Source organism: Patiria miniata, unplaced genomic scaffold, assembly GCF_015706575.1.
Source record: "Patiria miniata isolate m_02_andy unplaced genomic scaffold, ASM1570657v1 HiC_scaffold_4, whole genome shotgun sequence".
NCBI lineage: Eukaryota > Metazoa > Echinodermata > Asteroidea > Valvatida > Asterinidae > Patiria > Patiria miniata.
In genome coordinates, this window is record NW_024037071.1 from 6,629,235 (window position 1) to 6,654,132 (window position 24,898).

At 40.3% G+C, this 24,898-nt stretch overlaps 3 protein-coding genes across 9 annotated transcripts; 2 read left to right on the plus strand and 1 right to left on the minus strand.

Moving 5' to 3' along the window:
- Positions 1-1,142: 1,142 nt before the first annotated feature.
- On the minus strand, positions 1,143-17,432 carry LOC119739976 (metal transporter CNNM2-like). Of its 4 annotated transcripts, XM_038215146.1 has the most exons (7): positions 17,201-17,431; positions 17,041-17,067; positions 4,223-5,299; positions 3,621-3,764; positions 2,886-3,020; positions 1,981-2,235; positions 1,143-1,654 (listed from the first exon to the last, which is right to left on the minus strand). In XM_038215146.1, exons 1-7 carry the CDS (start codon positions 17,238-17,240, stop codon positions 1,293-1,295), a joined length of 2,040 nt encoding a protein of 679 aa, XP_038071074.1. In that variant the 5' UTR covers positions 17,241-17,431; the 3' UTR covers positions 1,143-1,292. The 4 variants fall into 4 exon arrangements, with proteins under 4 accessions (XP_038071074.1, XP_038071073.1, XP_038071075.1 ...); XM_038215145.1 differs by having other exon boundaries at positions 17,041-17,432; XM_038215147.1 differs by having other exon boundaries at positions 17,045-17,428.
- LOC119739980 (ADP-ribosylation factor-like protein 3) lies at positions 5,995-13,506 on the plus strand. Of its 2 annotated transcripts, XR_005272640.1 has the most exons (6): positions 5,995-6,118; positions 7,918-8,125; positions 11,616-11,722; positions 12,165-12,350; positions 12,770-12,901; positions 12,932-13,506. XR_005272640.1 is itself a non-coding variant. In XM_038215156.1 (5 exons), the coding sequence occupies exons 1-5, from the start codon at positions 6,116-6,118 to the stop codon at positions 12,809-12,811; spliced, it is 546 nt and encodes a 181-aa protein (XP_038071084.1). In that variant the 5' UTR covers positions 5,995-6,115; the 3' UTR covers positions 12,812-13,506. The 2 variants fall into 2 exon arrangements, 1 of the variants encoding a protein (XP_038071084.1); XM_038215156.1 differs by having other exon boundaries at positions 12,770-13,506.
- On the plus strand, positions 15,363-22,625 carry LOC119739979 (mitotic checkpoint protein BUB3-like). Of its 3 annotated transcripts, none has more exons than XM_038215155.1 (7): positions 15,363-15,473; positions 18,267-18,490; positions 19,478-19,547; positions 19,904-20,055; positions 21,105-21,372; positions 21,502-21,670; positions 22,075-22,625. In XM_038215155.1, exons 2-7 carry the CDS (start codon positions 18,293-18,295, stop codon positions 22,193-22,195), a joined length of 978 nt encoding a protein of 325 aa, XP_038071083.1. In that variant the 5' UTR covers positions 15,363-15,473; positions 18,267-18,292; the 3' UTR covers positions 22,196-22,625. The 3 variants fall into 3 exon arrangements, with proteins under 3 accessions (XP_038071083.1, XP_038071081.1, XP_038071082.1); XM_038215153.1 differs by having other exon boundaries at positions 15,364-15,473; positions 21,105-21,368; positions 21,498-21,670; XM_038215154.1 differs by lacking the exon at positions 15,363-15,473 and adding an exon at positions 15,487-15,545 and having other exon boundaries at positions 21,105-21,368; positions 21,498-21,670.
- The last annotated feature ends 2,273 nt before the right edge of the window (positions 22,626-24,898 follow it).

The window sequence follows — 24,898 nt, forward strand, 5'->3', positions numbered from 1 at the left end:
CCTGTCTCAATTCATAAGGCCAAAAAAAAAAAAAAAGTTCTGCTTCCGGTTTCCCTACCTACCCTATTCCGACAGCCCCTACCCTAATCTTTTTATTGGAAAACTGAGAAAAACACCCAAAACCATCAATTTCTACCTTTTACCCTTGACTACACGCCGATGCCTCCATATGATTGCACACAAAAAACCATGCCAAAAAAAATTGTTCCTACCTACCTATCCTATTTTCAAATGCCATGTACTCTGAAGCATAACTATTATTTATTTGGCCTAAAGGGCCTGTCTCAATTCAATATATTGGATGAGTTCCGGACCAGTTGTGGATATTTTATCGGGTATGAGGTTATTTATTTATTTATTATTTATATTTATTAACCCTCCTATGGAAACATGCATTGTCAGCCTGGTTATTACTTGGGTCAATATTGGTCAAGACCCCCATTGGTTTGTACACAATATGCCAGGAGGTGAGATACAAACATTTTGACCATTGGTGACCTCTTAAATAACAGGAGTGTTAATATATAATGTTTAATATTTCGAACAACTTCCCCGCAATCTTCTTGCAATTAAGTTATCAGTACTGGTGAGTCAAAACAGTTGCTAATAACAATTTCCCAGGAACATGTCCGGGACAAATGCAGAGTTCCATCTGGACAAAATTAATCATTCTACGCACAACTTGTCCGCAAATCATTGTCGATATGAATTGAGAGGGGCCCTAACCTGTAGCATGTTTGCTTGAGCACCGGGCGTCATCGACAATGCTTTCAAATGTCCCTCCCAGTGGTCTACCTCAACTCTCCATTTGTAACTGTTGAGGGGGTACTTGTGCACGGACTCCATTGAAAGCTAGCTATGTCCCCTTCATCATTTTAAAAATATGTTAAATATAGCACTAAAGAATTCTATATGGTAATTATATATAAGTGCATAGTTCACTGGACACTGCACAAGTATTCCCTCACTGGTTACTTAGAACATTAGGAAAAGCTCAAATGCATTGCACACATATTTGCAGAGTACCAGTGAACAGAAATTGACATGACATGACATGACGTTCGGCTGGTAAGCTGTTTTGGCTAAGCAAATATGTTCCCTGCTTACCAACTTTCTGCACTCAGCAAGGGACCAATTTCATAAAGTTACCAGTCTGAAAATACCGCCAAGCAGAATATAGTGCTCAGCAAAAGTTGGCAGGGTACCAGTCAACAGCAATGTACGACTTAGCAGCCAGTTGGGCTTGGCAGATCTGTCAAATTGGAACTGGATCACAATCTCCTTTATCCTTTCTATAAAGTGCTCTCAGTTTTGTTGTCTTTTTCACCCACCCCAACTTGGGTGCTACGAATGTCTACCCCGTCAGTCGCTGCCTCTTTGCTCTGCAAGGCTTCCTTGTTTGTTACCTTCTTCCATTCCTTGTTGAAGATCTCCTTGGTCTCAGTTGGGCTCTCAGCTTTCATTTCCCGTTCCATCTTCGTGGCTGCACGGGCTGCGGCGTACTGGTTACGCGTAACCCGTAGGTACTGGACGTCAGTTAGGATACGAACGGTGAAGTCTGGGATGAAGGGTGCGGCTGGGGTGTTGGAGCCGGCACTCATGCTGCTACCGACGCTGGTCCGACTGCCAGAACGAGAGATGGTGTTGGCCGTACCTGCAAACAAGTCAGTTTTGAAACACTGATCTGGCTGAACTGAATGAGTAGAGGAGTGAATTGGGATTGACTGTGTATAAGAAAATGCCCTCATTCGTAGAAAGACGCATGAAATGCGTCTTTGGGCTTAAACTTGGAAAACACATTAGGCACGAATTTTTGAACTGCTGCGCCAAATTCATAAAAATTAGTCATTGCATTTCTATGATCACAAGGGGGAATCCACCGTCCTCCTCTCCCTGGCCATAAGATAGGTGAAGAGTAATGTAAAAAGATTTACATTAAGATTTCTACGGTGAAGAGTAATGTAAAAAGGGTCAACAAACCTCCAGGGGACATCAAAGCATGCTGCCCATAGAAGGCAAACGGTCCCTGCTCAAAGACCAGGTTCTCTTTCCCGATGGTGACTTCTACCCTACCCTGCAGGATGATGATGAAGTAATCCGCTTGTTTCGCCCGGCTGTACAGATACACAGGGCTGTGCTTGCCCTCTTCTTGCCTGGCACTGTGATAAATGTCCTGCTCAAGGAGACGGTGTAAGACGGTCTCCGAGATCATCTCAATCTTGAAAGGTTCCACAGCTGAAAAATGAAAGAAGAGTCAGCTCGATATTTCAACTTTGCACGCGCACATCAAAATTTGAAAGTTCACTTTTGAGTTAAACATTTCGCAGCACGTATACAGAATCATAGTGGGTACCAGCAAAATGTAAGAAACCGATCAGTTCTGAAGTCACAGCAAAAACTTTAAAGTTTGAATTGCATCATCATTGAAGGTCTGTTGTAAACTTGCACTTTTCCAGTAAATATTTCACTATGTGCTTTTAGAATTTTGATTTTGATGATTTGTTTGAGAGAAATGTTTACTCTTCCACTTTCACACAGAGATGGATTTGGAGGATTCAGGAAGTTTTCAGCATACAGTCCCAAGGAGTTAAAAGTAACCACAGAGTTGTTTTCAAGTCAATCACAAGTCCGTCACAAGTCTGGTTACAAGTACATCACCAGACAATTTGCAGATTTAATTAGTCGCATGTCATAGTGCACAAAAACTGCACATTCTTGTGATTTAGTGATTGACTTATGATAATTTGTGAGGACTTGTGAGGACTTCTGATGGAAATAGAAAGTGACGCAGGAATGCTTTTCTCACAGGTCATTTGAACAGTTTGTCACCTGACTTTAGACTGGATGAAGTGTTCATTGACTTAATTCCTAACACTTGTACCAACCTGTATTCAGAAACTGGAATATAGCAAGGGCTAGCTGTGGTGAGACTTTTGCCCGAATCACTTCGTCCTGCTGGGCGAAGATTGAATAATCTCGACGCTTTGGATTGTTGATCTTCTTCTTAGAAACGTTGTCAGCTACAAACAAGGATAAAAAGCGATGCTGAATTTTGCGTTGGCATGTTATTTAGTATTGAATATAGTATATAAATACTTTTTAAATATTTATATATGTTGAAACGATGTTTTAGACATGAGACATAATGATGTCACATTTTGTTTTCTGTGCTCTTTCTTATGGCAGCTTAATGGCTCGTCTCACCTGGGTTTCATAGGAAAGTGCATTAACCTTAACCACCCTAACTCCATCAAAATCCATCCCCCCATTTTGGTGGATTTAGGGGACTTGGTCCAGAAGGCCTGGCGTGACAAAATATTGATGGAGTATGATGGACTTGGGCCTAACGGCCTGAAGCAGTGCTAGGGGTATCCGATTGATTTTGCCTAGCTTCCTGTACTGCTATTGTCATAAAAGCCATGTGTAGCAAGTCCATGAATGTCAACCAGTGCGTCAGTGGTGGATTCCATTATGTCATGTACAGTTTTGTATTCGACGCACAGTGATTGATGGATTTTGATGGAATTGGTCCAGTTCCTAGTAAAATACGCTAGGGTGTTAGGTTTAATAAACATGGCTTGATGTCATTATGTCTCAGAGCTATTCCTACTACTTCTTACTGTAGATGTCAGTTTCGTCCACAATTTCTGACTTCAGAATTTCCTCAATGACATCTTCCAAGGTAACAAGCCCCAAGACTTCATAGAATGGATCACCTTCGCCTTCGTTGTTGACGCGGTTGACTATGGCCATGTGAGAGGAGCCTGGAAGAGTACAGACACAATATTATCAAATTCTAGTAAAAAGGCATTTTCTTACAATAATAAGCAGCAATCCAAATACCAAAATATCTTATTCTTAAGACAATAAAAAAACCATTATTTTTAATATTCCAATAAAAAAGAAGAAGTTCAAATTAATTAGATTTTCCCAGTGTAAAGCCCCCTGTTCATATGTCACAGGTCTTGATATTAATTTCTTGGTGTAACAGGGAATGTCACATTGAAACTACTTTAGTTGATGTCCTGGAATTTGCTTCTCTTCCACTTTCATTTTCACATGAAGTTTTAACCAACTCTTATTTTTCTTTCTAACAATTCTAAGACACTTGAGAAAGAATGCAAAAATGTAAAATTGAACAATCACAGCACACCTTTTAATATTTCCTTGATTCATTTTTGAATTTAGATTTTTAAATGGGCCCTAAGGCTTTCAGAAATACCTTTCTTGAATTCTGAGAGCATGACGTCCAGTGTGGTATCCTCAAACACAAAGTTGATAGGATGCTGGTAAAACTTGATGACTGTCTTCAACGGAGTGCAATCATCCGGATCCACAAATGCTAAATCTTTGACAAACAACAGGGCGACTATGTTATCCCTGGTTCCCGCATACACTGGTATCCGTGTGAAGCCTTTATTCATGATATCAGTGACCGTATTAAAGTCAAGTACAGCTTCCTCGTCCAACATGTAGCAGTCGTCCAATGGTGTCATGACACATTTCACCGGCGTCCTTTTTAGCTCCAGTGCACCTGATATGATGTCGACTTCTTCTTTTTGGAGATCTGTGTATTCATCTGTGACTTTAATCAACTCCACCAAGCGTTCCCGGTCGTAGACATTCCCGATCTCCTTTCCCAGTATGAAATCTAGGATTTTACTGATCGGGTATGCCACTGGAAACGTCACAACCATGAAAATGTAGGTCAGCCAGACTGTTCTGGCTCCCACAGCCAGTCCGTGACGGGAGCAAATGGACTGTGGGACGATTTCACCGAAAATAACGATCCCAGCAGTAGAACCGATGACTGCCATCAGTCCAGATGAAAGATCACCCAGGAGGACTGTTAGAGTGCTGTTCACAAGAACGTTCCCAAGCAGCAGGGAGCACAGCAAGTAGTTTCCAGTGTGGCGAATCGGGGCGATCTTCTTGGCGTACTGCTTCTCACGGCGGTTCCCACAATTTTGCAGGATTTTCAGCTCGGTCGGATCGAGCGCCATAAGGCCCAGATTCAACCCACTGAAGAGACCCGAGAAGGTCAACAGCAATATGATGAGAATGATTTGCAGCCACAGCGGCAAGAGCGGGGGAATGACATAAACTTGGAGCCAGCTTGCCGATCCCAGATGTGTCCAGCGTTTACCATCCAGCTTAGCACACATGTAGAGGGGATCCAGTGCTTTGAATGTTACACGCAGCAAGCCAGTAGTGTGATTATCAGAGTTGGCAGCATCTAATTCTATGGCTCCCACGACAGGATGGTCTAGCTCTTCACACGAATCTCCTTTCTCTGCATCTGTTGTGGTGAAATAAACACTCATTCCAACCCTGATATTTTCTCCGATAAGTCTCAAAGTGACTTCTTCATTTTGTGGAACCTTCAGCTGTCCCTCTGCACCTATTTCTACTCCCTCACTTGTTTTTAACAATGCAAAGATACGAGTTGCATTTCCCCTACCACTGCTGCCACTTGCCCCGGATGTGACTGGTATTGAAGCCAGCAATATTACTAAAAAATTCAAAGTGAGAAACGTCCTCACTGTTATCCTTGTAGTTCTTAAACTCTCAAATAAAACTGGGCAAGCTACGGAAAAGAACCGTGTAGTTCTTAGTGAAGAGTAAACAACGCCCATGGAGGCCGCCATCTTGGAAGTTGGAAAACGGACGTCTGGTTTTGTGGTTTCACTCAGATCAGCCGACGCGGTGTCACCAATACCATTTACAATCCTAAATAATTCATGAAATATGACATTATTTCAAGAATTTTGTCAAAATAAACGTGCTTTGTCTCGACATAAGATGTATCCTGCTTGAATCGGTCGTCGTATAGGCCTAACAAATTGATCTGACGATCTTATCCCGCTACACAAAGTGTCGATGCGGGGCCGTGGCCGGTTGACGAGCATGGAATGAATTTTTACAGAGGGCGCCCTGTGCTTAATTGCATAATTTTGCGGAAACGTACGTCATCATTTTGTGTACGTACGTAGCGCGCGTGATATCGAGTGACCGCAGCTGCCAGAGTCGTCTGGGTGGTGCGAGGGGGGAGGGATTTCCTCGGAATGTTACTCATTTTGTTCACAGATTGTGCGTTATAGTACGCAGCTTTAAAATGGTAATAGTTGTAGTAGTGTTTATTTAGTCCTTATAAGTTGTATTGTGAATAAGGCATTCGGGTTGCTCTGCATCCATGATCCAGACCATGGCATGCAGACGAAGTCGAAGTCTAGACTTCGGTTGTGTTCTTATTCCTCCATGGGTTGTGTACAAACAACGTGGAGCTACGGAGTCGACTGGTCGAGTGCATTTTCAAAGACAAAGTATTTTCTAACAAAATTGGAAATGTTTCTCAGTCCCAGATTTTAATATTGTCTTTTTCAACATTTTTGCAATGACTGACCTTCATGGTATAGTATGAAGAAAAAAAGTGGCTCAGGATGCAACATTCTTTCTGAACAGCTGAGAGCCTGAATGAAACTGGAACGGTGCATCCTGATGCCACTTTTTTCATAATAATAATATTAATAATTTAAGGAAGTGTGATAAAGAATTATATTTAGCCAGCTTTTGTTCAGTTAACGATATTAAGCTGGCTAGGTTGTACAGTGCCCTCTTTGACGCGTATTACAAGTAATCCAGTATTTTTTTTTCAAATTACCATCTTCGTTTGTGCAACACCTGTTGCCGAGTGCATAGCTTGTGTATCTCATGAGTGAGAGATCCCTCGTTCAACTTCCGGCAAGCTAGCGACATTTTCGAATTTTTTTTCATCCCAAAATTGAAGAATATTATTCTTTTATTATTTTAAATTGACTCCAACATTTAATTACATAGTATACATTTTCTGATTCGTGGCTCCGGAGGATTTTTTAAACGAAGTGGCTATCGTTACGGCAGCCGTTGTTTAGCGCCCTCTTTGATACTTTTTTGATACGCACGCAGGTATATAATTATTTGTTTCCCCACAATTTAGTGAGCAGTGCGACAGCTCAGTCAATAAAGGGTAGGATTTTGCACCGCAAGGTTGCGGGTTCGTATCTCAGTTTTGCACTCTTTTTTTTCCTTTTCTATCCTGAGGCTTTGGAGGATTTTTTTTAAAAGGGAAATAAAGTCCGAATTTCATAACGTTCAAATTCACTTTTTTCCTTCTAATTTTATATTTTCTTCTCATGTTTTTATAAAAGTTGTAGTAGTCCATAACGATAGAAAATGGGAAATGCGTTACGGCTGCCGTAAAGGGAAATAAAGTCTGAAATTGTAAAATGGTCTGATTCCCATCTTGTGAACACGAGATCTGCTGATTTACTCGTTTTTTTTTTTAATCATGAATGCCATATAACAAATAAATAACACTGTACAATTTACAAAGTTTTGTGCGGTTTGGAATTTCCTTGTTTTTTTTCTAATGTCCCAGTTGCATGCCTGTGAATACTACATTCTTTCTGGCAGGCAATCCAATTTCGATAACAGAGCACAAAAAAAAAGAAGAAAAGAAAATTCACACAGTGCTGATTCGATCCCAGGACCTTTGGCATGGTAGTCCAACGTTTGAACCAATCGAGCTACCAAAGCATTGTAGTTGGTAGGGTAGTTGTGTGATATAGATTCACAATGGTGTTTTGCAATGCCATAAGAAAAGCAGTTTAAATCCTGTTACGGCTTCTGTAACAATAGCCGCTATGGAATGAAAACTCATGCAATTGTAATGTGAAGGCCAGAGGCTACATGGTTATAGAATATTAAGTTTGGCCATTTGAAATGTTTAATCGCTGTGTAGTTACAGACCTAAGTCTAATAAATGAAAATGACCTTGTTTTGCCCCAACAATAGTTTTTGCCACTGTTATAGTTTGGAGTTAAACATCCTTGAGACTCATTTTGCGGAATTTTTGAATTTTTGAATTTTATTTGCCAGGGCTTTTTTGCCTTTCTGAAGTCCAAACTTGGCAACAACCCAAGTCGCAAGTTGCGCATTCTTCTACTGGGATTGGATAATGCTGGAAAGACGACCCTTTTACGAGGCATGGCCAAGGAAGACATCAGTCACACGACACCCACGTTGGGATTCAACATAAAAACGGTCACGACGCAGGGAGTGCACCTGAATGTGTGGGATATTGGAGGTGGGTTGCCAGATTTGCCCTTCTTGGGGTGAAACATCTTGGAAGGTGCAGGAAATGTGGGGTGTTATTAATTGGATGATATTTTCAATAGTAGCAAATGTTCAGCAGTACTTAAAGGTAGTGTGGACCATTTGCAGCTATCCAAAAGTAATCAAACAACTTATTGTCGAAAAACTTACATGTTCTTGGTTTAAAGATAGTAATGACACTAAATTCCCTGTGCGAGTATTCCTTCTGGCATGCTGTCAATTAGAAGACAACAATAAAAGGTAATTTCCAATTATTCAAGTGACACATTTTTGGAAATTTCCCTTTGTAGTTTTGTAATTGGGCCAATCTGTGAATGCGTGCAAGCATTAACATGACATACACACGTGCGCGGCTGCTGTTATTTGTCAGTTCAGTGTCTGACATGACGTAGCTACTGTATTTTTTTTGGGCTGAATAAAAATCATGTCCTGAATGCTGATTTCGAATTGTGTCACAGGAGGGCGCAATTATATTGTGACTTGGCAAGTTTTGAAGTTGAACTGAAGCCAAGATCCAGAATACATGTACATGTATTGTGTTTTCTCGAAGTATACAGCATTCACAGGGCTGAAACGTCATTAGGTTAGTTGCTAAGCATGATCCAGGGTTTGAGATTTTTTTGATTTTTTTTTAAATAAAAAAAAAAATCGGATTTATTTGATTTAAATCAGATTTTTAAAATTTAAATCAGATTTTTTTATTTTTTAACTTTCAAAATATTGATATGTCGAAAAAATTAGTCTAAATCTCCCAATTCACCCTTACACCCGTCACTAAGGAGTTTACAAGTTCCTATAATACCCATCACCCACAAAACTCCATTAATTAATAAATGTTTTTGGAAAAAAAAATGTATGGAATCAGTCATAAAAAAAACACATGATTTTATCGTCTGTTTTAGCTAGGTTTTTGTGTGTGGTTTTAATTCCTTGGGTTATTTTATGGTAATGTATTCATTTTGTCTTTTATTGGGTTTTTTTGGGTAATTTTTGTCGTTATTATATCATGTTTTTATGTATTCCAGGGCCCCCAGGGAGAACAGTTCATTGACAACTGAACACGAATAAATAAAAATAAATAAATAAATAAAAACAAAAACATTCACAAATGAAAATTGGTCCATTCTACCTTTAGGAAGTGGATCCAAACTTTACAATGTCATACATGTCGAGTGTAACAGGGATAGCAAAAAGGAAATGGGTCAACTCGTACCCGAGTTAACTCGTACCCGAGTCAACTCGTACCCCAAAATTGACACCCAAGTCAAGTCGTACCCGAGTTAGGTCGTACCCGAGTCAAGTCGTACCCCGATCAACTCGTACCCGAGTCAAGTCGTACCCGAGTCGACTCGTACCCGAGTCAACTCGTACCCGCACTCGCTGGTCAACGTGGTCGTACCGTGCACTGAGTGACATCGTTTTTGCCGGGCCCGTGCGCGCACTCGCCGGTCCACGTGGTCGTCCGTGCACGGTGACATCGTTTTTGTCGGGCCTGTGCGCGCACTCATCGGTCAACGTGGTCGTACCGTGCACGGTGATATCGTTTTCGCCGAGCCTGTGCGCACACTCGCCGGTCAAAGTGGTTGTGCGTGCACGGTGTTTTTGCCGTCGCGTAGTTAGTGTCGGAACCTTCGCCGTTTTTCAACGGCATTAGGCCTTGGTGTAAGTTGTAGTTGTACATATTTAATACGGGGCTAATTTTCATACTTCAAATAAATGTTCTACCCAAAGTATGCATGCTTTTATCAATTTATTTTATTTTTATATTACAGATGATCCTGTGGTTTTCCGATGAACCATTTTCTGCTGCTCGAACCGATCGATCGGATGGTCTAGATCTAGCTGTCACACAGTTCATGATGAATCGAATCGGATGTCAAGTTTCGAGGACAAAACCCGATTAGCTCAGTTTTGTTTAAGATAATAAAACTTTCTCTTGCACTTGAATTACAATTTGCTAATGTCAAACAATCTTTCACACCCAAGGATCAACTAACAAATTGGTCCCCTAAAACTTATAGAAAGAGCATCTCTGAATGAAACGAGCCACCATTTTCCTTTATCGTGTTTACTTCCTTGATGCCTCAAATGTAAACAAATAATTAAAAATCCTACATTTCTGTTGTTACCAAAATAATATTCTAGTTGAACTTATCGCAGAAACTTTATTTAAGCTGCACAAGATTTTTTTAACGACATTTACCGAACTAATTGTACAAAAAATGACCAACATATTAAAGAATCATTATAAATTAAATAACGATGTCCGTGTGACTCTTTTAAGTTTCCTGTAATATATTTTCTCTTCAGATTTGTACTTTCAGGGCCCCCAATCTTCCCAAAGAGATTTGTGCCATGTGCAGTTATTATTCAATAAATGATGCCAAAAATGGAGTGAGTGAACGTTGAAAAATATTACTTTTACATTACAAAATTCATTTTTTAATAGCAGCTTTCTTTAAAAGAAAAAAGGTCTAAAATACTAAATTCGTAAAAAGAAAACTATGCCCTTAAAACACCTTAGAACAAAAAAAAGATGTAGCAGTTCGCACAGTCACTCCGCAATCTCAGTGATCCAGGGTCTCTGAAAAAAGAAAGGAAAAACATCATTACTAAGAGAAAATACTACACAAATTTTAAAATAACACATCTGACGATCTGGATGAAAAGTGAAATTTACCGTTTATCAGCGAGGGCTCCGTCGACTCGCGAGTACCACACTGATGCCGTTTTGAAAATGTTCTCCACGCAGTACCCGTCCGTTCGCGATGAAGCCCTTGCTGATGAACGGTACATTTTCCCTTTTCATCCAGATTGTGAGCAACATTTGATACCACCGCCTTCAACTAATCCTTGAACTTTATTTGTATTTCTGGCGGCGTAACTACTATTTCTCAGTCGCCGTTTTTGAGGGTAAAATCGGAAGTTTTGTTAACCATCCATCCGTACTTCCAAACTAAAAAAGGAGGGGAGTACGAGTTGACCTAGGTGCGAGTTGACCCGGGTACGAGTCAACTCGGGTACGAGTTAACCTGGGTACGAGTTAACTCGGGTACGAGTTAACTTGGATACGAGTTGACTCGGGTACGAGTTGACTCGAGTACGAGTTGACTCGGATACGAGTTAACTCGGGTACGAGTTGACCCAAAATCAGGAAAAAGAGTGGACCCCAAATTTATAGAAAGACTCATGTAGGAGACGCAACATCTACTGTACTTGCATGGACTGAGTCCATTTATTGTATATTGAAAAACTCTACTGCAATACATTTTATAACCTTGGAGGGTCATATGTCTTAAAGGAACGTCTGGTAAATTGGGAACTTAAACAAGTTGCATCCAAATGTCGGCCATCTGACAAGTTTTGTAAAATGCACTTTTACCTGATTGCCATTCCTATTTCTTGATACCCAACCACAGGTCTGTCCAATGGAATTCATAAACTTTTCTTTTGTTTTGCAGGACAGAAAACAATCCGTCCATACTGGAAACAGTACTATGAGAAAACAGACGTTCTCATCTATGTGATAGACAGTGCAGATAGCACGCGCTTGGAAGAAACTGGAGAGGTATAGCATTCATATTGACTGGCAATGAGGTCACTAGTGCATGCACTGTACACCCCAAGGGATTGTGAGTGACCACAAGATGGTTGTATTCACCAAGGTTTTAAGCGTTTACCTCTCATGATGAGTCCTGATAATCTTCACCATGTTCAGGGGTTGCTGTAGTAAGTAGTGAAGTATGTGATGGGCCAAAATGACCAATCAGGCCGGTGTTTTGTCTCTTGTTTCTGTGTCATGAAATGACCGAGATGCCAGTCCATTGCAGGTTACTGCCCAGCTAATGCCAATCCCCATTTATACTCCCAAGTGGAGAGAGGCAAGTGGGGATGAACCCTAACCACTAGACCGCGCACTCCCCTACAGGGTTCTGTGACCTGTCAAAATTGTTGAGTGTAGTGCCCAACTAGGCAACTGACTTTGCATCTTTTAATTTTTTTTTCCACAGGAGCTAAGCCAGCTACTGGAAGAAGAGAAACTCTCTGGCGTTCCGCTGCTGGTTTTTGCTAATAAGCAGGACTTGATCAGTGCTGCGACAGCCGCTGATATCGCAGAGGGCTTGAATCTACATACCATCAGGGACCGAGCGTGGCAAATCTGCGCCTGCTCAGCAATGACTGGGGAGGGTGTAGAGGTAAATACTTAAGTTTTATTTACTCATATGTTTTTTTTAATATTTATTTTTCGGCAATTCGCCGGAATAGCCCTTGGAAGTCTTACGACTTACTTCCAGTGGGGTCCCTTGGTAAAAGATGAGGAAGAAATGACAGTTTAGTTGTAGGAGGAAAACCCCGTACAAACCTGATGAATCAGGCAGGGACTGAAACCTGAGCCACATGATGTCCTAGGTAGGATTCAAAACCAGCGTCACTGAGGTGGAAGGCACAAGCACTTCAGACACCACTAATTAAGACCTTATGAAGTTACTGCAGTGAAGGGCAAAACCCAGAATTGAATTCAAGAGAGCTCATTACATGTTGTTCCTCTTTTTCTTTCTTCAAACTTGACACAAGACCATTCATTAATGAAATAAATTTGTTTTGTTTCTTATAGGAGGGCATGGATTGGATAGTGCACACTGTCAAATCTAGATAGCACCCAACACATCCCTATGTACACTGCAGGACATGCGATGCAATGAAATCGAGACCTGAAATCTGCAGGATACCATTGTCAATGGACCCTTCCTGCCTGTCGTAATTTGTGCGCATTGACCAATCAGATCAAGACTTTGGGTCATGTGACCATGTGGTGAAACTCAGGCCGCATCCATATCTCTAGTTTTAGAGCTAATGGCTAGGTCTTCGCCCCTTACCACTACGTGGGAACAAGCTGACAATAGACAAAGCTGTAGTTATGGAAGCGCATTTAGGAACTGTAAGAAATTTACACAAACCAAAGGTACATGTAGGCTGGGCATGGCCCAATCAGGAATGGTCCATTGGTCTCGCCATTCCGACTCTACAATTTTAACTCCTTCACATGTGGTCTGTCCTACATGGAAAGTGTGAGAATGCTGTGTATGATTTTGAATTTTTTGCATCAGAAGGCAAAGATGGACCAAAATTTGGATCCCTAAAAAAGCCTCACAAGTGGCTTTTACGTGGTGAACTAGGTATTGGTATGTAGTTTCACCATGATTAAAGTCAATTTGAGATCAAAGTTGTCTTTGAAAAAATGTATTTATTTAAAAAAAGAATAAATTTGAAGTGGGTGAGATTCCTAAAATAGGTAGGTCCATATCCATACCGTCTTTGAGTCTTGCTGGATTGCAAACATGTTTCTAGATTTTAAAGTTCTTTTCTATCATCATGTAGTCTTGTATTTACAGCTACATGTATATGGCTTTAGGCTGGTTTTACAGCTAGAATTTTAAGTAGTGTAATGTCAATTGTTAAAGCTTCTCTTGCCATAGCATCATTTTTAATAGCCTTTGCACACCGACAAGTCCAAATGCAGTCATGCAAATGTGTGCTAAGTGGGGAGGACTCAGGACTCCGGTGATGTTATATTTGTGCTAGCCATGCCTTTAATGTTATTTTGTGGCCGTTAAATTTCGTCAAGAAGAATTGTAATTGTAGACAAACTTCAACAAAATCTTTTTGCATTTGTGATTTGATAATCAGCCAATGCATTTTTGAATATGTATTAAAATGTACAGTTTACCTTTAGAACATTATGTATCTTTCCAGAATGTAAACAAAATGTAAGCCATACTTAATGTTTAATTGAAGTCGCATTTAATTTTATTCTTCTGATGCAAAGATTTTTTTCTTTGGTTTATAGTGATTAGAAATCTTTCTTTACCAAATTTCTAAGCTATTTTTATTCCCTGACTGTAAAGCCGGAGGGTGATATCGCGATAGCATATTCCTTCCGTCTGTCTGTGCATCTTTATGGTGTAAATCGAGGACACACACGTGCAACATCATCGATGAATTGAGGACAGGAACCCAATCGAGAACAACCTCGATTAGAAAACGTGTACAAAACCAATGACAGCTGTTGCAAAAAGGAGTACATGTACAAAGGAAAAAGAAGAGAGGAACAATAGAAAATCTTTGACTTACACCATAAACAAACCTCTGTGTGTGTGTTATTTTTGGTTACCACGATAACTTGAGTGAGAAATACTTTACTTAGGAACTTGAAATTTGGTTTGTGTGGGTTGTTCTTTTTAGTCTTATAAGAAGCCTATTGTTTTAGGGTCGAGGGGTCAAAGTCACTATTGCTTAAACAAAAGGAATCTTTAAGCCTCATAAGTCCCAAATTTCGGACTTATGAGGCGTCGGACCTATGAGGCATAAGTCCGACGCCTCATAAGTCCCAAATTTCGGACTTATGAGGCGTCGGACCTATGAGGCATCAGACTTATGATACAGCCCCTTCAATTTTGGTTAGGTAAACTGACAAGTGTTAGTACTAACTGACTGTATAAAAATTGCCAACATGCCAGGGGGATTGCGCAAGTTTCACTTGCAGTATTTTTTATGTATTAAAAGTCACAGATGGAATAGATTGTTTGCACTGCAGCCTTCTCTGATATATGAGGTTTTCGCTTTAATTCCACACGGATAAGCATTGTGTAGACCTCTCTATTTCTTGTTATTACATTTTAATTTCAAATCCACCTAATTGACCCCTACAAGTTTTCATGTTGAAAGAGAAACATGCTATTACTGCCACTATATGCCAGATTAAAGTAATGCTGGAGTGAAGTTCAGTGTAAAAAGAGATGTAAACATACTTCTTGAAATATGTACACGTATAAATGTACCTGGTGTGGTGCTGATCAGAGCGTGCTTTTTCATATAAATGCATACATGTAAAAACAAATCTAATTTTTTCTAAATGACAACTTGTTTAAAATTATTTCGAAACCTTTTTTGCAGCTGATCTCTAAAATTACATTTTTTAAAGAAATTAAAACAAAGTGTTTGTGTCTCTATGATAAAATTTGGTATGGATGAAATTGAATGTTTATCATAGGGAAATCCCAATCGCCCACCCCCACCCCCCACCCCCAACCCCCACCCCCAACCCCCACCCCAAAAAGGAAATTTTCATGCGTGCCTCCCACCGGAAAACCCCTCTTAGACCACGCCCACAAAAGTCGTTTCTCAAAGTTCTGTCCACGTCCGTCTGATATCAGACTCGTTGTTTGAAGAAGGCCAGCCAGTGTCTTTGGTCGGAACCAGTCTACACTACACACAAAGCTGCACATTTCAAAATCAAAAGGCGTGTGAACGAGACACCGGTAAGCGTAGTTTTTCCTCGGAAAACTTCCCGCTGTGGAACAATTTAAGGGATTTGAGTCTGTGGTATTTATGTGAGATTTTTATTGGTCAATGAGCATTGCTAAATTTAGGCATGTTAGGGTGAAGTTTGAAATAATGGCAGGGTTACTGTTGTGTTGCCCCTGTGTGCGTGGTATTTTCCCGACGGCGGCACTAGTTAGAATAGAATGAGCGCTTATTCTTCAGATTGCGTGCTCATTCTTAAGAATGCGTGCTCATTCTTAAGATTGCGTGATTTGCAAGAAAGCGCACAACAGCACCTTGCCAACTCCGAGTCGGCAACTGCCAACTCGGCACCTTAATAAAAGCCAACTCGGCACCTAGCCGACTCGGCACCTAGGCTAGCCGACTCGGCACCTGACCAACTCGGCACCTCCCATGTACTGTACACATGACATTTGACAAAGTATTTTCAAACAAAATTTGAAATGTTTCTCAGTTCCAGTTCAAATCTATAAGTAAAAATAAAATCATTGTTCATCTATGATCTTATAAAAGACGTTTTTCTATAGGGCCTAGCGCCTACTTGTCAATTAATTTTCCTTTTCTAAAAAAAAAAATATGGGGTTACAATGTATGTCTTGCATGCGGAAACAGCCGATAACGCGTACGCATGTTCCGTGTTGCCGCGTTGTGTGAAGCGGGTTTACCCTGAAGCGGGATTGGAACTGTATTTTTTTGCTCGTGCCATCACAGCAGGCCATCTGATCATGTGGGTCAGGACGTGAATTTTTTTCTCCCAAACGACATCCGTATATGGGTGTACGCTATGGCGTTTTGGACTTGAACAAGAGAAGAAATTATGAAATGAGAAAAAAAAATGAATTTGAACATTACGAAATTCGGACTTTATTTCCCTTTTAAAAAAAATCTTTCAAAGCCTCAGGTTAGAAAAGGACAAAATTTCGGGTGCAAAACCGAGATTCGAACTCAGTGCAAAATCCTACGTTCTATCTACTGAGCTGTCGCACTGCTCGCCAAAATGTGGGGAAACAAATAATTATATACCTGCGTGCGTAACATAAAACTATCCTAGAGGGTGCTAAACAACCATGTATGCTGATCAGGATGTCGTTTGGGAGAAAAAAATTGCGGCCAGGACCTAGCGGTCAACCGGAAAAGAAAATCATAACTTTTTTGAAATGAAAGATAAAACTCTGAAAACTGATTCAAAACAAATGGTTGTTTATATATTAAGGATTCCAATGATATTGAACAAACAAAAAATTTTGTTCGGTTTTGAAAACTTAGTTATAAAAAATAAACATATTTTGACACCTGAAATGACTGAACATGAAATATCAGAAAATTGAAATAATTAAAATTGTATTAGCGCTTAGTTCTTGGCTTACAAAATAATTAACCAGGGGAGAGCATGCAAATAATTATGAAAAATATAATTTAAACGGCTAGTTACTGACAGAGCTAAAAATTCAGACAGTGTACCACTACGATGGGACACCGTAGTCTACTAGTATAGGCAATGTAAAAAACTACTGGGTGCAAGGGGGTAAAATTGGAACATACTCACAAGACTATGCAGACCACTGAACCCTTTGGCATGAAGTAATGGTTGTGGTGGTGGTGGTGCTAAGTGAAGTACAATAGCGCCTTGCACATAAAGTAGGCTCCCTCCTTCAGCCATACATGTACGGAACTTAGAAAAATATGGAACTAAAATGCACACCACCATCCACCACCATGCCCCAGTCACAAGTCCACACCATACTGGGCTTTCAAAGGGGTTTTATAGGGCTGGGTCAAAATATGCATAAGGAATTTCAAGATTAGGAATGCTAACACAGTGTGTCTTTCATGCTTGGAAATATTTGCATAAACACCAAGTACAGAGGAACTGGGGCAAGGAACTTATATCCCTAGCACTGTGGAGTAAACAATAAAGACTACCAATGAGCATTCCATCTGGGTTTTTTTTTTTTTTTTTTACTGTAGCCCAAATACTAGCTATTGTGGTTTACAGTACCGGTAGGTTAAGTTGAAAAAAAGTAATGGTAAACTCTGAAATATTTTTGTGGCATTAATCTGACTTCAGAACAGGTGCAATGCATGACCACTATGGATTACTGTGGCCAAATCTGTATAGTTTAAAGGTGCAATTGGAACCATAATAAAATCAAATTTTGTTACAGTAATATTTTCCTATATACCCATGTACATGTACCAAGATTCAGCTTCTAGATCAATTCAATCTCAAGATATGAGTCCTTAAAGTCAGCAATTTATTCTATGGGCCAGTCAGATATTTTCCCTCCAATTCCTCCAAAGCTAGCCACGGATTACGAAGAAGAAATTGAAATCTACTTCAATAAACAGTTGGATTTGATTAAAAACATATAAGTGAATGAAAGTATTAAAAAACTAGACTTACATTGTGGACAAACACTGGGCTGTTTCTGCAACTTTTTTTTTAGACATGTGACATGTAAAGTTTCAAGTATAAGTTCCATCCAGGAAGGATGGGTAGGTCTGTTTATTATAAATGGTGGCATATAAGGCCCCCAAAAAATCTGGTTTCTGGTATGCGTGCGCGTCGCCATAGCCATGCGCGTCGGCAAAATGAAAAAGTTTATTCCTCCACAAAACCCCAAACAAACCAACCATAAAAAGGACTAAAACTTAAAAGACAAAAGGAAACATTAAAAACAAAAGAATTTTGCATTTGCTGTAAAGTCAACTTTGTTTGAAGAAAAGGAACATCTTGTTCATTTGTATTGACTGTATTCCATTGCCAGTGATCCACTGATACACCACCGCCATCATGCCTGAAGTATCCAACGAGTACAAGCTGAACCAGTGTGCAAGTGATGGCATCTCGTCAGTCAAGTTTGGTCCCAATACATCCCAGTTCCTGCTGGTGTCCTCCTGGGATGAAACTGTCCGCTTGTATGACATTGAAGCTAACGTCATGCGCACCAAGTACAATCATACCCATGCAGTGCTGGACTGTTGCTTCTATGTAAGGCTCATTTTAGGTTAATAGCGGTGATATAGTCTAAAATACTTATGATGGATCACAAGTCATCAGAATCCATCAAAAGTCTTCCAGACCCAAGTCAACTCACAAGCTATTCAAATGAGCTGTGCCAAAGGCGTTACTTTATTTGTTGTTCATCCCCTCTTACTTGTGAGTTGAGACGGGGCTTGTGGACTGAGTTGTGATGGATTCAACTACAACAGTGTGATGGTCTGGTTAGGTTCATATAGCAAAATTGCACCTGTTTGAAACTGGAGTTCTAAAGTTTTGCCAAACCAAATTATTCTAAAGATTAGAATTACGTTTTGACAATTACAACAATACGTTGAAAGAGAGACTGTGCAGTCATTTCTAATGACTCCAGAGTCCAGGCTTTGGGCATGTTTGTTTCGCACAGATCTGGATTGCAGAGAAAAAGTGGTATTTTATTTACAGTTGAAGCATCAAATGAGCTTTTGTGACAATTTCTCTTCAAACTTCTTTTACTGTAGAATGTATTTTAGTGATTAAAAATAGTACGAATGCTTTACCTTTTTTGGATATTATAGTTAGCTTATCCTAAAAAAAACCCTTCTGGGTACAGAATCTGAAGCAGAGAACATTCTTGTGTGCCTAAATGTTAAAGGATTCGATGAGCGAGAGTGGTTCTGTTTGTTTTCGCACGGCGCTGGATCACATGATCTCAGTCGGGATCTGGAATGAAACAAACAGGCCCCCTCAGACAACTTACCGCTTACACGCTTTACAGAATGAAGCTTGATGGACACATCTATATTTGTGCACAAACCTATGGAAAACTGGAATAAAACAGTTACTACAATTGGCATATATTTTATTTTAGCTTAATTTTATAAGGCTAAATATTAGTTTCATTTCAATAAAAAAGAAACTTGAGACAACAGTTTGGTATTGTCATAACTCTCACAACTGTTGCCTTAAAGAATGTTATATTTCAATCTGCAAATACAGGACCAAACACATACATACAGCGCAGGTCTGGACCACACATTAAAGACATTTGACATCAACACAAATACGGGTAAGATATTTGGCCAATATATCGTTATTTCAAGATTTGAATGAGTTTGCTACGCAAATAAGCCATTCAGCAGCAGATTTCATTTTCGAAAACCCTCGTCGAGGGACATACCACATGCCGCCACTGGTTCAGGCATATTGTGCAAAGTACGCATTACTTATTTTATTCTGAATGAGCACAAACCTTGACATCAATGCTTGAGCATCAGGCGTCATCGGCAATGCTTTGGTCTCCCCACACCCTCGCTATGAAACTGTTGAGAGGGTACTTGTGCACAGAGTTCATAGACTACATGGCATAATGCAAAGAGGGTTAAAATGACACTAAATTGGTGGTTTTTTTTTGTTCCTGTACAGAGAGTGTGGTTGGTACCCACGAGGCACCGGTGAAGTGTGTCGAGTACTGTCCAGATGTCAACGTCATTGTGACGGGCAGCTGGGACCAGACGGTCAAGTTGTGGGATCCACGCACACCGTGCAATGCTGGGTCCTTCTCACAGCCTGATAAGGTGAGTTGTATAACCTCAAAACATTTAGCTCATTTATTTATTTATTTTCCACTCGGCAAACACATGTATTATGATGTATTCCTTTTTTTTGTGGCCCAATCCTGTAAAAAATACTTGAAGTATAGGGTGAGTAAAAAAAAGGAAACCCAAATGGCAGGACCATTTTCTCAATAAAGTTCTGCATGTAGCACTTTCAAAAACTAGTTGAAAGCCAATTAATATGCTTTCTATTGGTACTCGTGTACTTTTCAAGTTACAGAATGTTAAACACAACCATCGTTTTTAAGTTCTGTCCCAAGGATCACAAAAACAGGTGAGCGTTCTTTCAGCAAAACAAGAATAATTCACACACATCCCTATGTGGACAGAACTTTAACACAGTGGTTGTGTTTGAAATTCTGTAACTTAAAAAGTACATAGCAGTGATTTGAATGATTCTTGTACTAAGTGAAAGCTTATTAATTGGGCTTTCATATCCTAGATTTTGATAGTGATACATGCAGAACTTCATAAAAAAAATTGGTCCTGCCATTTGGGTTTCTTTTTTTTTGACTTGCCCTGTATAGTAAAAATTTGAGCTGCGAGCCTTACAATCCAGTAGTTTTCGCTATGAACAGTTTTTGTGTTTAATTTTGTATCTAGTAAAAATGCAATGTAAGAACTTACTGAAATGTTTTAAAGAGAATTAAAAATGGGTCCTTTATTTTACGCAATCTGCCTTCCAGTTTTACTCTTACAAAGTATCAAACCTATTTAATTTGCAAAGAAAGGTATTAAGTTGATCACATTAAGGTTTAATTCATACATTTTTTTCAGTGATCATCCATTGGTATGTTATTTTTGTTAACCATAAACATTATCTAAAATGAATTATGTGTGAGGTTTTCAATACGCTGCCAAGCCAAGATCAGTGCTTTGCCTACATGCGACAGTCGGACAAGCGGCTGCTTTTGTATGCCGTTTAAACCGCGTGTGAACTTTTTAACATGTTTAACAAGTTAAACTTGAGTGTCCACCCTTAACCCAATGTCTCTCTCTTAACAATGCAGGTTTACACCATGGCAGTGTCAGGCGACCGACTTATTGTAGGCACGGCCGGCCGCAAGGTCTTGGTTTGGGACCTGCGCAACATGGGCTACGTCCAGCAGCGGCGCGACTCCAGCCTCAAGTACCAGACTCGCTGTATCCGTTCATTCCCCAGCAAGCAGGGCTACGTACTGAGCAGCATTGAGGGCCGAGTTGCCGTGGAATATCTGGACCCTAGCCCCGAGGTGCAGAAGAAGAAGTACGCCTTCAAGTGTCACAGGCTAAAGGTAAGGTTTTTAAAAAAATTTGGCTTCTATTGCTCAGTCTGATTTGATATATTTTGCTACATTCACTTTTTTACAAATTGTTCTGTTGATTTATATTGATGTAAGTATTTGGAAAATCTTCACCCCTAGGTGGATGGGATTGAGAACATCTACCCCGTCAATGCAATCGCATTCCATAATCTCCACAACACATTCGCCACGGGGGGCTCGGACGGTTTCGTAAACATCTGGGATGGGTTCAACAAGAAACGCTTGTGCCAGTTTCACCGCTACCCAACGACTATATCCTCACTGGCTTTCAGGTGAGTCCAAAATAAAAGTACAATAGACTGTAAAATATTTATGGTTAAAAAATGCTGCTTTGACTGTTTTTGCTAAAAATAAAAGAAGCAAAAGAAAATCTGGTGGATTGGAAAATGTGTATCACAATTATTCATACATGTAACTTTACAACAACAGATTGTTTCTTTAATCCGGAGTGCAACAGACCAAATTGTTTTGACCAATCACTGCTGTGACTATGCAGCCAAATGCTTCACAAAAGCCTGATATACGTGCACTTTATACACACAACAAAATACTGTGTGGAATTGAGGAAGTGAGATGCATGTGTCGTGGACCAATGTCCAACGTACATGTAGGTGGGGCATATGGCAATTATGGCATATCTCCACTGACTTTCTTTCTAAATTCTCTCCCTTTCCAGCAAGGATGGGTCAGTTCTGGCCATCGCGTCGTCGTACATGTTTGAAGAAGGAGAACAGGATCATCCGGAAGATGCTATCTATATCCGAAGAGTTACAGACCAAGAGACCAAACCAAAGTAGGAAAAGAAGTCCAAGTAGGAACAAAAGCCCAAGTAGGAAAAGAAACCCAAGAAGGAAAAAAATAATCTAAGCTAGCTATTGACAGTCAGTTTTTGTTAGTTACACTAGAATTGTAATAATTACCGGCTTTAATAAAAAACATCCTTATACTTGCAGGCATACTGACATTTAAATAACTTCAAGCCTAAGTTGTCCCTCAGGGCTTTTTTCCTGCTTTTTTTGTGATGAATGAATTGTAAAACTGTAAATATTCAGTAACTAGTAATGATTTGATGTTCCTTACAAATAAAAACATGCCGCTTTCTAGGGGCTGTTGTAAAATAAAGCATTTCGTCACCTTCGTTTAAACAGTATTGATTTCGAATGCATGTTGTTAATCATCCCCCTCGCTCAAAAAAATTCCACTTAACTTATTTTTATCCATACATTTAGACATACATAGCCTTGCTCAAGGCGTTCGTCACTATCGTCTGCATGGTAACCGGCGGCCAAATATCCTCGCAGCCTGCTAACTCGTTATTTTTTTGTGTGCAGTGCAAAAATACAGCGCGAACAGCGAACTCCTGTGGTCGCTATATGCAAATCAACTGGACCCGGATCCAGTTGACTTGTCCATTAATAGTAGCTAATTTTTTTTGGCACTGCACACACTCGCAGTACAGCTAATGAGTATGTGGGCAGCGAGGATAAAGTTTGGCAGCCGGTTACCATGCGGACGGTGAATGCCTTGGCCAAGGCTAATATACATGTGACCTGTCACCACAACATGAGCTTGAAGTCGGAAATTGCCATTTTGCAGTACAGGGGGGCAAAGCCAAAATTTGAAGGGTCATCAATTTTTGTTTCCAGGTGAATCTTAATCTGTAAGTTCTCTTTTAGCTTTCTCAATTTTTATTGTTTTGTCAAACATCTTTAAAACCTATTTTCATCCCGTTTTATTAGTTGACTGTTCATTCACTGTAACACAACTGTTGGATTTTTTTAAATGCCATTTTGTCGAGAATCAGTTTTACAACTTCAAGTAATTGGTGGTTTATATTTCCGTTACTGAAGTCAGCACCCCTAAATATTATATACCATTGGAAAGCTCTTGTTCTGCAGAATCCAAATAAATAGATATCTCAGTTCTTAAAAAGTCTGACTTTAAGCTCATTTTGTGACAACAGATCACATATAGATATCTACACTCAAGGAAAAAAGAAACGCACCACTGATTTTTTTTTAGTTTTAGCCCGAATGGCATTTACAGTTCAATAATTAACATTCGCGTCAAGAACAGCTGTAATTCGTCGCCTCATGGATCGACAGTAATGTCGCAGCTGGTCCTGTGGGATAGCAGCCCACTCTTTCTCCAGTGCCGCCCTCAGCTGCTGTTGTGTCTCTAGGGGATGATCTCGTTGTCGGATGTGACAACTGAGCAAGTCCCACACATTCTCGATGGGGTTCAAATCCGGATTGAGAGCTGGCCATGGCAACACCTCGACATCGTTCTCCTCCAGGAAGTCGGCGCACACGCGAGCCACATGGGGACGGGCGTTGTCCTGCTGGAACACAGCACGACCCCCAACTCGCTCCAGTAAGGGCAGTACAATTGGGTCCAGGATCTCGTCACGGTAGCGGGCAGCATTGAGGTTTCCTTCGATGAAAACCAAGTCAGTGCGTTGATTGGCCGAGGTGGGACAGCCGGTTGGCACGGTCTTGCGCAGCGGTCGTGACCCGCGGCCTGCCAGCTTGGGGACGATCTGCGGAGGTGCCGGTAGTGTTGTAGCGCTGTTCAAGACGCACAATCGTTGAGTGGTGGACCCCGAACAGCCTGGCCACTGCCCGTCAGTTCCTTCCGGCTTGGAGCATGCCAATGGCTCGGTCTCTCTCTAGATACAAGTGTTTTTGGCGTCATTTTGGTGTCTTTTTATAGGCAAGGGTTGCGTTCAGGAAATGAATGGTCAAACACATATCTGGGAGTCACTCATGTGTAACCATTAGTATAAAATACAAAAACACAGTTTTTGGCACTCACCCAAATCACTCAACCGGAACGCAATAAATACACATTGACGTTTATCTCTAAAATGCTCAAAATCTAGAACATGCACCATTTTTACAATGCCGGTCCTACTTCCTAAAAATATGAGAATTGTTATGTGGTGCGTTTCTTTTATCCTTGAGTGTATAATTCACAAGAGTCAAGTCTGAAAATATGTTTTTAGTTAAAGCTCAGTCCATCATTTGCAGCTATCTAAATAGTAACTGACGTAATTATTGTTGAAAAGCATACTAGGTTTTAAGATAGTAATGGGACTAAACTCCCCGTGAAATTATTCTTCATGGCAAGCTGTTATTTTGAAGTAATCGATGAAAAAAGGCCTTTCCAACCATGCGTCTATAGAGAGGCATCATTGGAAATTTCTGTTAGTAATTAGTTTTTTATTCGGCGAAGCGCTCACAAGTGTTGACACAACACACGTGCGTGCAGTTACTATAATTTGTCGGTTCAGTGCGCGACATCATGTAACTGCAATCTGCTGAGTGAGAATGTGTCTCGGACGCTGAATTCAGGCCCAATTCAAAACATGACTCAGCAACTTTGGATTTGCTATCGAGATCATAGAATAGTGACTGTGTTTTCTCGGAATATACAGCATTCACTGAGCTGAAACTTCATCAGGTTAGTTGTTCAGCACCCTTCCTTAGATTTGAGCGCTT

What these genes read in the sequence shown, in the direction of transcription:
- LOC119739979 (XM_038215155.1), top strand. Translation starts at nt 18,293, where the DNA reads ATGCCTGAAGTATCCAACGAGTACAAGCTGAACCAGTGTGCAAGTGAT. An exon ending in TGACATCAACACAAATACGG is followed by an intron (nt 19,548 to 19,903) that starts GTAAGATATTTG and finishes GTTCCTGTACAG; the next exon opens with AGAGTGTGGTTGGTACCCAC. An exon ending in CCTTCTCACAGCCTGATAAG is followed by an intron (nt 20,056 to 21,104) that starts GTGAGTTGTATA and finishes TTAACAATGCAG; the next exon opens with GTTTACACCATGGCAGTGTC.
- LOC119739980 (XM_038215156.1), top strand. An exon ending in GAATGTGTGGGATATTGGAG is followed by an intron (nt 8,126 to 11,615) that starts GTGGGTTGCCAG and finishes TTTGTTTTGCAG; the next exon opens with GACAGAAAACAATCCGTCCA. An exon ending in GCTTGGAAGAAACTGGAGAG is followed by an intron (nt 11,723 to 12,164) that starts GTATAGCATTCA and finishes TTTTTTCCACAG; the next exon opens with GAGCTAAGCCAGCTACTGGA.
- LOC119739976 (XM_038215144.1), bottom strand. Translation starts at nt 5,648, where the DNA reads ATGGCGGCCTCCATGGGCGTTGTTTACTCTTCACTAAGAACTACACGG. An exon ending in ATTCCAGTTTCTGAATACAG is followed by an intron (nt 2,236 to 2,885) that starts GTTGGTACAAGT and finishes TTCATTTTTCAG; the next exon opens with CTGTGGAACCTTTCAAGATT. An exon ending in TGCTTTGATGTCCCCTGGAG is followed by an intron (nt 1,655 to 1,980) that starts GTTTGTTGACCC and finishes ACTTGTTTGCAG; the next exon opens with GTACGGCCAACACCATCTCT.